General features: G+C 33.9%; 1 protein-coding gene across 2 annotated transcripts; it reads right to left on the minus strand.

Moving 5' to 3' along the window:
- Positions 1–857: 857 nt before the first annotated feature.
- cuedc2 (CUE domain containing 2) lies at positions 858–6,767 on the minus strand. 2 transcript variants are annotated; one of them, XM_081351178.1, is made up of 9 exons: positions 6,558–6,767; positions 5,900–5,978; positions 5,665–5,808; positions 5,484–5,545; positions 4,278–4,402; positions 4,019–4,189; positions 2,950–3,014; positions 2,774–2,834; positions 858–2,686 (listed from the first exon to the last, which is right to left on the minus strand). In XM_081351178.1, the coding sequence occupies exons 2-9, from the start codon at positions 5,971–5,973 to the stop codon at positions 2,540–2,542; spliced, it is 849 nt and encodes a 282-aa protein (XP_081207304.1). In that variant the 5' UTR covers positions 5,974–5,978; positions 6,558–6,767; the 3' UTR covers positions 858–2,539. The 2 variants fall into 2 exon arrangements, with proteins under 2 accessions (XP_081207304.1, XP_081207305.1); XM_081351179.1 differs by lacking the exon at positions 5,665–5,808 and having other exon boundaries at positions 6,558–6,738.
- Positions 6,768–12,466: the final 5,699 nt, after the last annotated feature.

Consider the following 12,466-nt stretch of genomic DNA (forward strand, 5'->3'; position numbering starts at 1 on the left):
AACATTTGAGGGACAAATGCTTACAAAGACAAATTATCCTTTGACTTTACTGTCACTTTTGATTAATGTGTCAATCAATTTAATTTCTTAAAATAAGATCACATTGACCCCAAAATTCTGAATGGTAGTGTAGGTTTAGGAATAAGAATAATCCTTTAAATGTATGCAATGTTTTTGTGATTTGGGTATATCATGGGCTTGTTCTAGCTGACTTTACATACTGCCAAAACTTGATTATGTTGAACAGTGTACTGACAATTCTAGCAGTCATCTATCATATAAATCCCAATTACAGAAACAATATCAAATAAATCAACTCTGGGGACATTTGTCTTGTTACAAGCATTTTTAAGTTCTTACAAAGATCTTGAAGGAATAAAATATACTGGAGAAATTCTTAAAAGATAGTTTGAAGTAGGGCCGTCAAACGATTAATCTCGATTAATCGCATCCAAAATAAAAGTTTGTTCTTACATAATATATGTGTGTGTACGGTGTATAATTATTTTCTATATATAAATACACACACATGCATGTATATTTTTAAGAAAAATGTGTTATTTATATATAAAATATTTATATATAATATAAATATATATACACAGTATATACATGCAAATATTTCTTAAATATATACATGCATGTGTGTGTATTTATATATAGAAAATAATTATACACCATACACACATTTTATTTTGGATGCGATTAATTGTTTGACAGCCCTAGTTTGAAGTGTTTGACATGTATTTTGTCTCTATAAAGAGTTATTGCACAGGCGTTCAAGCATAGCTGTAGCTTTGTGCATTAGAGGACAACCTTAGTCATGTAAAAATTTAAGAGAACAAAACCTGTTATTTCAAAGTATCTGCATGATCCTTTAATCACTGATTTCTGAGTGGCATAGGCCTGGTTTCACATACAGGGTTTAGATTAAGCCAGGATTAGGTTTTAGTTCAATTAGGACATTTAAGTAGCTTTTATAAAATGTGCCTTAGAAAAAATATTAGTGGTGTGCATCCTGAGACAGAATAATGTCACTGACATAATTTAAGATATGCCATTCAAGTTGCTTTCAGCTAAATCAGTGCAAAAATGCATTTTAATATAGGACTAGGCTTAAGCCTGGTCTGTGAAACTGGGGGTTAAAGTCGTTAGCTTCGTTCTTCATGTAGTCTTTCAATGAAACATAAAATGTTTTCTTTCCTCACCTTTGTCTTTAGATGTGTATATTCGCCCACTCTAAAAGTCATGCATTATTTCGACACAATTTCATTATGCTCTTCAAAGTTTTTAAACCAGCTTTAAGAAGTAATTACATATTTAAGTACAGAACTGAGGAAAGACACAGGATTCATAAAACATTAATTCTTTAGTTACTCTCAAAAACATCATCAGTCCTTGAAAAATACTATTAATATATTTGAATCTAGTCACTGCACTTAAGTTTCAGGGCCATGGTGGAGTTGAATGGTAGTGTTGACACTGGTTCTATTCCATAGACAACATGTAAACAGAACATCAAGCACAAACAAACAATCTTGAAAAATACTGGTGTGATAATATGGATATGACAATACAATTGTTTATAGTAAACAAAAAGCACATCCATTACTAAAACTATGCAAAGCCAGCGAACTACACGAAACTAACTAGTAAATATGCAGGTGAAGGTTCGGTCTGTCCAAAGCTTGTCCAGTGTATGGGAAGATTCACCTTCAGTTGACAGCTGTAACAAAAATCACTAACACGTTACAATAAGGTTTCATTAGTTAACATGAATGAACAATACTTCTACAGCATTTACTAATACATTCCTAAAATCAAAAGTTGAATTTGTTAACATTAGTTAATGCACTGTGAACTAACATGAACAAACATGAACGACAGTATTTTTTTTTATTAACTAACATTAACAAAGATTAATAAATACTGTAACAAATGTATTGCTCTTTGTTAGTTAATATATTAACTAATATTAACAAATGGGACCTTATTGTAAAGTGTTACCCAAAAATCAAATGTCACACAGACCCTGCTATTATTTAGTCTCAGGAACATATATGGAGTCTTTTTATTTCTGCGTTTTAATTAAACAGTGCAAAATACAAAGACTGATGTTCCTGCCACTGAAAATGAGCTAAATTGGCTGATTTTATAACAAAACAACCACTTAGCTGAACATTTCAAAGACTTTCATTGAAATGATGTGTAAAATAGGGTTTGGCTTTAAAAAAAAAGTCAAATGTAGACACACCTTCATGTTTTTAGCTATAGCTTAATGTTTTAGTAAAAAGTAGTTAAAAAAATAAATACAGTAACTTATAAGGGCTCGAAAAAAAGAGACCTGCAGGGAGATTTTACAGAACAGCAACAAATTCACACATCAAAACCCATAAAACTCCCGAGAAACCAAATCTCCAGCACCATATATTTAAGTGGACACACATTTGGACCAATAAAAACAGATCAGATAACCAGACACAAATATCAAAAACAAGAGGGGTTGACTCTGAATGGTCCATCAACAAGATGCCTTTCATCAATGAAAGCGATATTTGCGTGCTGGTTTGAGACTAACGAAAGTCTTCTTCATGTCTTCTGGTTCTTCTTTCTTGACTAGATGGTAGCGCTCTCCCTTTGTAGTGACCACCTGACTGCCATGATAGCGCACCAGTTTCTTAGGAGCCTGTGGATGACCAAGTGGAATGTAGAAAAAACATGAATTCATCAATGTTATGCAATGCAGTCACTAAAAATAACAGCAAAAACTCACATCTTTTGGAGTGACTGGTCTGTGTACTTTCTTGTCTTCTTCATTATCAACCAGCATGTACCTGGGATGGGGGGGTCCAAACATTTAAATGAGAATTTTTTGTTCTACATGCAGTGACATCCGATATAACAAGTTTGTGCAATAGTGTTAAAGAATCTGAGATCAAGATAACTCACTTTTCTAAAATGCTTGCTTTCAGTTTCTGATCAACTTCAGCAGAAATGGTCTTCCCTTGGTTAGCCTGAAAATATAACATTTTAAAGGCATCTGTGTTATTTTAGTATTGTTTATTTACTATTATAGTATTTTACACTGGGTTCATACACATTTTTACATTTCAAAATTCCATTCTTTTCCAGACTCAAATTTCCAAACTTGTCAGTAGATTTTTCAGACCATATTTAACATAGATTGTTCATACAACATTATTTTTGGTATATAGGACGGTCATCTGTAAATATTTCATTTTCATTGGTTTTCTTGTAGTGATAACATGATGGGAAGAACCTAAAACGCTTTATAACCTGCATATATTCACCTCTGACACATCGGTTTGATACTGTAAATATGGTTTGATGTTGCACGATCAACAAAAAAAGCAAAGTACAGTCTGATTATTGTTTATTCCTTTATCTGTTGCTGGTTTGAGTTCAAAAGAGACTTGCTTATGGTAAAGAAAATCCAAATAGAGGTCTTGCGAAATGAAAATGTGCGCCTTGAATTCATTCAGTCGTGTTTGACAATCACTAAACTTCTGTCATGAAAAGACTCTGCTTATATGATAAATTATTTTTTTTCATTTTTTTTTTTAGAAATTCTTAATTTTATATTTTAGAAAACTGAATAGGGGCAATAGTCTGGAAACAAAATATTTTTCCATAATCTGTTTTATTTTTTCCATACTTTTCCATATGGCATAGGAACCCTGTTATTAATATTTAGATTTTTGTTATATGATTTTTACTTATTTCAGTAATTTTGGTACTTTATTTTCGTTTATGTTTTTCATCTAATAGTTATATTTTATTTCAGCATTATTTCAATTAATGAACATGATTTTTAATTGCAAAAGTTTTAGTTAACAATAACAACACAGCAAGGACTAACACAAACAAAAACAAAAAATCACTAACATCTTTAAAATATAAAAAACATCCATCTTGAATCAAATTAAAGTGATAACTTGCAAATAGTCTATCATTTTATCTATGACCAGTGTGAATGGAACTTTTCAAATGAACTCACGTGGAGAGACGTTGGGCATGCAAGCTGGACATCTCCCTCAATAATGAGACGAACAGCTTCCTCCATGTCTCCTTTAGCAATAGACAATGCACTTCTGGCCTCAGTCACACTGCATTTGGGAAACATCTCGAGAAGATGCTGCTCCTGGTTATCCCACGAAGATTCACTAACCTGAAAACACATTTCCAGACACATATTCATTTGTAAACCAGCTTGCCAGAATCTGGTACATTATGAATGTGCCTGAAAGGCCCAATACCTGAGCTGTGGCTCCCTCTGCTTGTAATGTGAGGTTGTGTGACTTCTCTCTTGACACTCCGTGGGTTAAAATAGAACTTTCAGAGAGAGGAAATTTACCTTCCTCTAATTTTATCACTCCAGATTCTTAAAGACACACACACAAATCACAGTTTAGTGTGGGGGATATTTTCTTGTCTATATTCAGCTGCAGCGCCACACGTTTCAGGACACACAAGCCAGGCCACACGTCTCAGGCTGGAAGTGAAGGGGCGGAGTTATTAAAACATAAGGCGAGTTGTCTGTAATGTTTCTGTCATTATGTGGTTAACAATTTATTTATATATTAACTATATTAACTAAATACCGATTATGTACATGTATTTCACATTTTATTACTTGCACGCTGTGGAAAGCTTAAAATTGTTTTCATTCTTTATCGTTTTTAGCATTTGTCGGACAGTTTGATTACTTTTTAGATTGGGTGTAGTAAATGGGCTTTGCGATGAATTTTTTACATTAAATAGCCATACTCTGTCTTTAAGTATTTGTTACAAAATGAAAATGAAGTGAATATTATCTTATAATAGCCTACAGTTGAATGGAAAACACTATAATGTTACATTAGTAAACTATATTGATCAAAATGAATATCAATAAACAATCAGACCATGTATTTTTAGTAATTCAGGTATTGCTATAAAAAATGTCAAATTCAATCAAATCCATGCGAAAATAACTACATCAAACAAAAGAAAATTACGCAAAAAAAGTTGGCGCGACTCTAAAGGTGATGATACACAGGGCAACTTTTTGAGCAATGTTGCTGGGCAATCTAGCCGAGCGATTGTTGCTTGGGCACTTTCCCATTTAAAATGGTCAATAAATTTATATCTGGATAATTTAGATCGGTCGTGGGCCCTGTGTCTCATCTGGTTGCCCATTGACGGCAACATTGCCTAGCAACATTGCTCAAAAAGTTGCCCTGTGTATCATCACCTTGATAAGACTCGCTCTGTAAACCATTATGGTTCGCCTTCACTTCCAGCCTGAGACGTGTGGTCTGGCTTGTGTGTCCTGAAACATGTGGCGCTGCGGGGATGCAACTGGACTGTCCTGCACACCTGCTATTAGTCATTCAGGTGTGAGGACTTTTTTTTTTTAAATCTGCTATGACAAAATACAATATAATATTATACAAAAAATGTACTTATGAAAGGAAAATTACCTGTGTCCCGGGCTGAGGCCAACTTTGATGCCAGATTAAACATCATCTCACAAACTTTGACACTGCATGATAAAACACATAAATCGAAAAGGCATCGATTCAAATATGATAAAACTTTTAATATAATATATTTTTAAATCTCAGTTAGGATTTAATTTGGAAGACATCTGCCCAAAATAACCTGTCAATATCTGAGAAACCAGGAATGTAGGCCTCCAACATTTCAACAAACACCTCGACATCAAAGTTTTCCTCCTCACTTTCTTGAGATCCCAAATCTTCTAGCACCCCAGTGATATAGGACAAAAGCACGTCATCTAGCGTACTGGTCAAAATAAAAATACGTTATTTACAGATTTGCACGATTGAAGGGGGGAAAAAAATTATCTAACGTATGAACACTCACACGCCCTCACCTCAGATCCGCGTGAGGAATATATGACAAAATGAAGTCGTACAGCGCGTCGTGGATGATTTTTTGGAGATCCATCCTATCTGCAATTGGATAAAACAAAGAAGACAACAGAAGCACATCATGAGAAGTTATATAAGGCAAGTATGTCGCAGAAAACAAACACTGTGGCAGCGTGTAGGGGATTGTGCTCCATTTGTGAATAGACAGCACAACAACTGAAATCAAAGTGAATGTTAAGAGTCTGCATAAAACGTTTGTTTCAAATACAGCAAAAGTCGCAACAAACTATTTTCTTATGCAAAGCATAAATAGTCGAAGAAATAGATTTTTTACGGGATACGACGTGGATACAAATTCAGTGCAGTTTACATGCACTTTTCTAAATTATTAAGTTAACGTTAACGTTACATCATGTGTTGGAAAACATGTTTGCAAGCGATTCCAATAAACTGTTTTGGCAGCCGACGTTAATTACACAATTTAAGAATCAATCTTATGGTTTACATTTGAGAAATAAGGCAGACAAATAATGCATTCATTAGCTGTCAAATAGACACATTTGATACCGATATTATTTGTTTATCTGTGCTCAGGGGTAGCCGATGGCTAACTAGCATTGTCCCATAACATGCGCAAAGGCCTTTACATGTCAGTCTCACCTTTGGATCAAATCGCACAGCTGAAAGAACAAAAAGAAAAAAATCTTTTCGTAAAAACTGATTACTTCTGTTGCCAAGTTGGCAATAAATCGTAAAATGTTTAGCTAATTCGTTAGCCCTGCGCGCGGTCGCTCAGGTTCAAAACCTAATACGTCACGTCCGCTTTAATGTAAACACACCCTCGTGTCACTGTTTGGATTGCATTTAAAGACTTGCTCAAACGCATTTTATTATCTTTATACACTATTCTGCAGTATGATACAGATTATTTAGCATTACGTGTATAGAGTTGTCCCAATAGAGTTTTACGCTTGGAGTTCAAATCTTGACTCTACCTGCTGATGCATTAGTGGATGTGTTTTGCATTGTTTTGTTTTTCTATTGTTGAATGTGCTTGAGTATGATTGCTTGCTATAAGTTTTAATTGGGATATATATATATATATATATATATATATATATATATATATATATATATATATATATACATCTGTTTCAATAATAAATAAAAACTCGACTATAGCAATGCAAATCAATGCACAATATTTAGATACATTTTTATTAGTGTTATTATATTAGTGTTATTCATATTTCATTTCTTTTTTACATCTGTTTTTATTGTTGAAAGAAATAACTATAACTACTATAATAAAAATAACAAAAAATATCATTGATAATATATGCCTGTTATGTGAATTGAATAATTTATGCAAATAATACATTGAATTAGTTAATTTACCTGTGAAATGCAGTTGTTTTCTGTTTAATGCTCAGTGGTGAAATGGCAAAAAATGGTTGGTTGCTATTTTTTAATGATTTAGCAAAGAATGTTACTTAAGGAGAACCAATATTGATTAATTAGAAAAGTATGAATATCAAAAAATGTCAGTTATTGTCTGTCTCTAATAGCAAGCAGTGTCTGGTGTTCTAGTGTCTGATCTGTTGTAATGCCCTTACATACGCCAGGTCAGCATCTGTTAGCGCACATATAAGGGATACAGAGAGCTCCAGTGGTTTCTGGTGGTTCAGTGTTATTACACTAGTGTATGCTGTCACGCCTCTTGATTACAAATTGGTTTCATAGATGTTTAGCGCTGCATAATTAATACTTCATCACGCGTGTGTGTTTTATCCAGCTGCACTGTTTCATTATTAGTACGGGAAATACAGTACATGAGGCTGATAATGAGTCTAGGAGAGGACGTCTCATCTTGGCTGGACTCTATTTAACCCTCTTGGGTCAGTTGCATGTAGAATTGTCTTACAAACTGAATGCATAAATGAAACCCATCCCTATTCCTTATGTATGTATACTGTAGGTATAGTACTTTGTATTAAGAATATAGCAGTGTGTTCATTTAAGCTTAATACTTCACTTGTTAAGGATGTTGACTACAAAAACACAGCCTACTTGTATAGATATAGGTGCTATAGCTTTTAATATGAACCAGATAATATGCATTTGTAATTTTAATTGCATTTGACTTATTCATAGAAAAAAAAAAATCTTATGTTATGGGGTAAGATAATGATGTGAGTTACATATTCTAGAGGTGAATTAAAGCAGTACGTATTTCACTTATATGGACTTATTTAGTAAAATTATGCCTGAAAAGGTTTTTGATTTTTTATCATATGTTAATTTAAAAAAAGTTGACTAATATGACTAGTAGTGTTTGTTTGCTTGGTTTTATTGTATTATATGATATTTGTATTTTTTAATTAAATTTTTGCCATGAAAATAGCCTTAGATGCTGACATGGCATTGCATAAAACTATCTATCTATCTATCTATCTATCTATCTATCTATCTATCTATCTATCTATCTATCTATCTATCTATCTATCTATCTATCTATCTATCTATCTATCTATCTATCTATCTATCTATCTATCTATCTATCTATCTATCTATCTATCTATCTATCTATCTATCTATCTATCTAAAGCAGTACGTTTATGTGTTTTTTTTACTTGGAATGGTAAGCCAAGTGGAATAAGTTGTCATCAGGGCATTTCATGAAACCGTGAATGGAACATCTGAAAATATAAAACTATTGTTTTGCTAACAGACATTGTAGTAATGAATAGTTGAAATAAAAACAAATGTGATGACTTTTGTGATATATTTATATAAATTGTGATATATATATTTGGAGATAATGTTTGGTGAGATTCGCGGTGTGAACACTAGGTGGCAGCATTGAGTCATGTTACACTTTCACATCTGACTTGAACAAAAACATTGCAGCGGTTGTAAAAAAGAAAAAAAAAAAGAATACATGCATATTTATGGAGTTGTACAGGAAATAGTTTCATTTTTAGTTTAATAGTTTGCTGTTTGAGGATTATAGCAAACATTTAGGAAAAAATATTTATTTCAGTATAATATTACTTAGGCTATCTACTTTCTTTAATACCAAAATGGAGTTTGAGCTATTTTGTATAGTATAATTTATTTATTTTATTTTAATATGAAAATGCTGTTTGAGCTATGGATATACACAAAGTTATTCAATTTTCTAAAACGACAAAACAGTACGTGTTAGTTCTTTATTCACTGGCGCTGGAGGCACTGTTAAAGTTCGCCCAGTCTTGCTCTGCATTCTCTTATTTGCCATTACTGACACAAGAGAACTATTTTCCAGTTGAAGGCACGATGTGTCCCATCTGCCAGTGTGCCAGAACCCTTGAGCTCAAGGTGGGCCACTGAGGCCCTGTACTGAACCTGCTGGGACCACTGTGTCATGAAGCACATCCCGTAACAGAGCTTTAACATTCTGTATGAGAAACAATGCGCTTACATATGTTCAAATGTTATTAACAGCCCTGATGTTTGTTTTACACACCTGGTTGTTGCTCTGTGCGCTCAGAAACCAAATGAGAAATCAAGAGCTTACAGACGTATCGTGAAAGTCTGTATACATTATTTTTTTTAGAAGGAATCTTAAATTAAACTAAGAGTTTTGCAAGATTAATTTGGTAGTTAGTATAGAGAAGTTTCCTATGAAATATAATTTATTATGTTTGTTATTGTCAATACATTTTTTATTTACTGTGGATAAATAGATGTCATTACTGATAGATAGATGTCACCCTTTAAATTGCAATTTGATGACATATTATGGTGTAGTTTTGCGTCTTTTTTTCAGTATAAATCTATTTTAGCTTATCTTAACTTCTAACTTTCATTTATTTAATATTTTATATTGGTATTATTTTATTTATCTGTTATAAATGAATAACTACATCTAGAACATTTTGCATTTAAAACATTAAAAGTAATTAAAGGGGTTTTCACTCATAGTTACTGGTATGCTCAAGCATGTCATCCAGCAATGGAAGGCCAGGATCCACAATATGCATATTGTGTTAAAAAAAAGAAAGATTTCCATTTGATCAGACACAATAGAGGAAGACTCGATCTCCATTTGCAATTTCCTCTCCTTCGTTAGAGGAGCCAAACACGGTGCGAATAAATTTACTGCCAAATTAATTACCTTTTCCCCAACTTTAGACAATAATACCAGAAGCTGTCTGTCGGAACACATCTCTAATTATTTTATTAATGTTTGATTCACAGTTCAGGTACAGCGATTTCACATTTTTTATTAACTTTATTATACTTTGAAGTGAATGTGTATTATTATATATTAAATGATCTTGAATTGAATTACCCAAGTGCCAAAATCAAATCAACAGATTTTTGTTTTTCGTCTCACAGATATTGTTAAAAATTTAACAAATCTATTGTGTAATTGAAGCCACCAAGTTTTATTAATGAGATTTTTCAAGCTTTCGCAATTCGCCTCCTAAGCCTCAAATGGTGAAATAAATGAATAGAATTGAATCGCACAGGCACACTGCATGAAATTGTGCTTTAAAGTTCATCGTCACTTATATGAGTGGGGAAGAATTTAGATTCAGTTTTTATATATATTTAAGAAGAACATGTAGTTTAATGTATTTTTCATTTAAACAATCTTTCACTTAACTTTGCTATATTCTGCGACAATATACCATTTGACTAAATGCTACACTACAATTTTATGTTTATTTAATAATAATAAATGATTATTATGCATGTTTTCACTTGTTTGTTCCAGGTGGTGATCTCTGACTCTTATCTGTTCTGAAAGACTAGTAGCAGGAAACTCAATGTCAAACAGTAGCATGTATTCTGCAGGCATGGCAAACATTATTTAGACCCGCTTCTGTGGCCAGGGTATCAGGCTTGGGGGTCTGGAGCTGTATCAAGCCATCAGAGCTGGCTTATCCGGACTCCTGCAAGGCAATGCTTGCCTTCCCGTCTGGCTCCTGCTTAGATCCTGTCTCAAGGAAATAGGCACCAGACTGGCCACTGCTCTCTAAGACCCACTGCGAACAAGAGGCATAATGCGGTTTTGTGCCGTGGACGCCGTCCTACTCTAATGTAGATGAGTTTTAATGCTTGAATAGACCACTGAACTTGCGGTAAATTTAGCACAAACAAGCACACGTCCGAATGTGTTGATTCTAAAATGATATTTAGCAGCCATAGCATGTGCAAAACAGCATATTTTCTGCTTTTTATGTGTGATAGGTTTCATATGAAATTATCACATTAATGGCAGTTTTATGGCAAACATGCTTAAACCACTATGAGAGGTTTAGTTCTATGATATAAATCATTTGAAAGGTCAGCTTTGTCGTACTATAAACTCATCTCTCTTTCTTCTGAAAATCTCCACACGAATAGAGCATACAGTATGCATGCTATACCGTTTATATATGACAGATCTTATGGCTTATGATGTATGAAGTGCTTCATATCAAATGAAGACCTTGTTTCTGGCTCATACTTCTTATATGACCCTGGCACTTAACTGGTTAAAGTGTGTCCACAATCCATCTTCAGGACCCCCTGCATATTAACATTGATCTGTTGGAAATGAAGAACAGACGTGTGTTATCGTTTACAGTGGGAAAATTTTTCTTTCTGTGATAGATCTGGGGAGCAACATTTCTGACAAATGGCCTTTCTAATGTGTTTTGTTTTCCGTCAATAGTGTGGCTCTTCTCTGGATTGTGGATCAATAGAGGCAAACGCTCTGTGTGGTGGGATTTAAAGGGACAGTTCAGCCAAAAATGAAAATTCTTTCATTATTTACTCACTTCAGGACTTTCTTTTGCATGTGAACCACAAAAAGAGTGATTTAGCAGAATGTTCAAGCTGCTTTTTTCCATATAATGAAAGTGAATGATGACCATGATTGTTCCTGGGGGGGGGAAAAACGTTTCTAATTAACATCTTTTGTTTTCCATGGAAGAAAGAACGTAAATCAGGTTTGGAATGACATGAAGGTGCGTAAATGACAGAATTTTCATTTTTGGGTAATCTATCCCTTTAAGATGGCTCTTTAACAGTTTCTTTTTTGCCTTTTGTACAAACTTTGGCAATGGTACTTTGCTTTTTATGTGTTAATACCCCTCTGTGTTTTTGAACAAGCCTTGAATATTCAGTGGTGAGTAGTCAGTATGGGGGGGGGGGAAGCGTTTTTACCAGTGAACATACATTTTCAGGACTGTTTCCAGAGCTTTTGGGTGTCTCTCATGTGTGAGACTGCTCAGTGGAGAGTAGACTCCCCTCGGTAGAAACATCTGTTGTAGAAGGGCCTGTCACTTTCCCTTTTGTAGGCTCTGTCTCTTCCTCAGACTGAGACTGTCATCAGGTTTGATCATTTACGCGGCTCAGAGAATAATGTAGCAGAATTGGGCATGCGTTCATGCAGTTGAGTAACTCCCTGCGTATACGTTTTTTCTCCTTCAGATTCCGTTTCGAGAGGAGATGTTGTTTTTGTCACTGAAACCAAAATTTGAAGAGCGAGACAAAATTAAAGGATTTTTTCCCCTCTTTTTGAAAGCTTTGAA

The sequence above is a fragment of the Scardinius erythrophthalmus genome (assembly GCF_964197995.2).
Source record: "Scardinius erythrophthalmus genome assembly, chromosome: 21".
NCBI classification, from domain to species: Eukaryota; Metazoa; Chordata; class Actinopteri; order Cypriniformes; family Leuciscidae; genus Scardinius; species Scardinius erythrophthalmus.

What these genes read in the sequence shown, in the direction of transcription:
- cuedc2 (XM_081351178.1), bottom strand. Translation starts at nt 5,973, where the DNA reads ATGGATCTCCAAAAAATCATCCACGACGCGCTGTACGACTTCATTTTG. An exon ending in ATTCCTCACGCGGATCTGAG is followed by an intron (nt 5,809 to 5,899) that starts GTGAGGGCGTGT and finishes TATTTTGACCAG; the next exon opens with TACGCTAGATGACGTGCTTT. An exon ending in GGCCTCAGCCCGGGACACAG is followed by an intron (nt 4,403 to 5,483) that starts GTAATTTTCCTT and finishes TGTGTCTTTAAG; the next exon opens with AATCTGGAGTGATAAAATTA.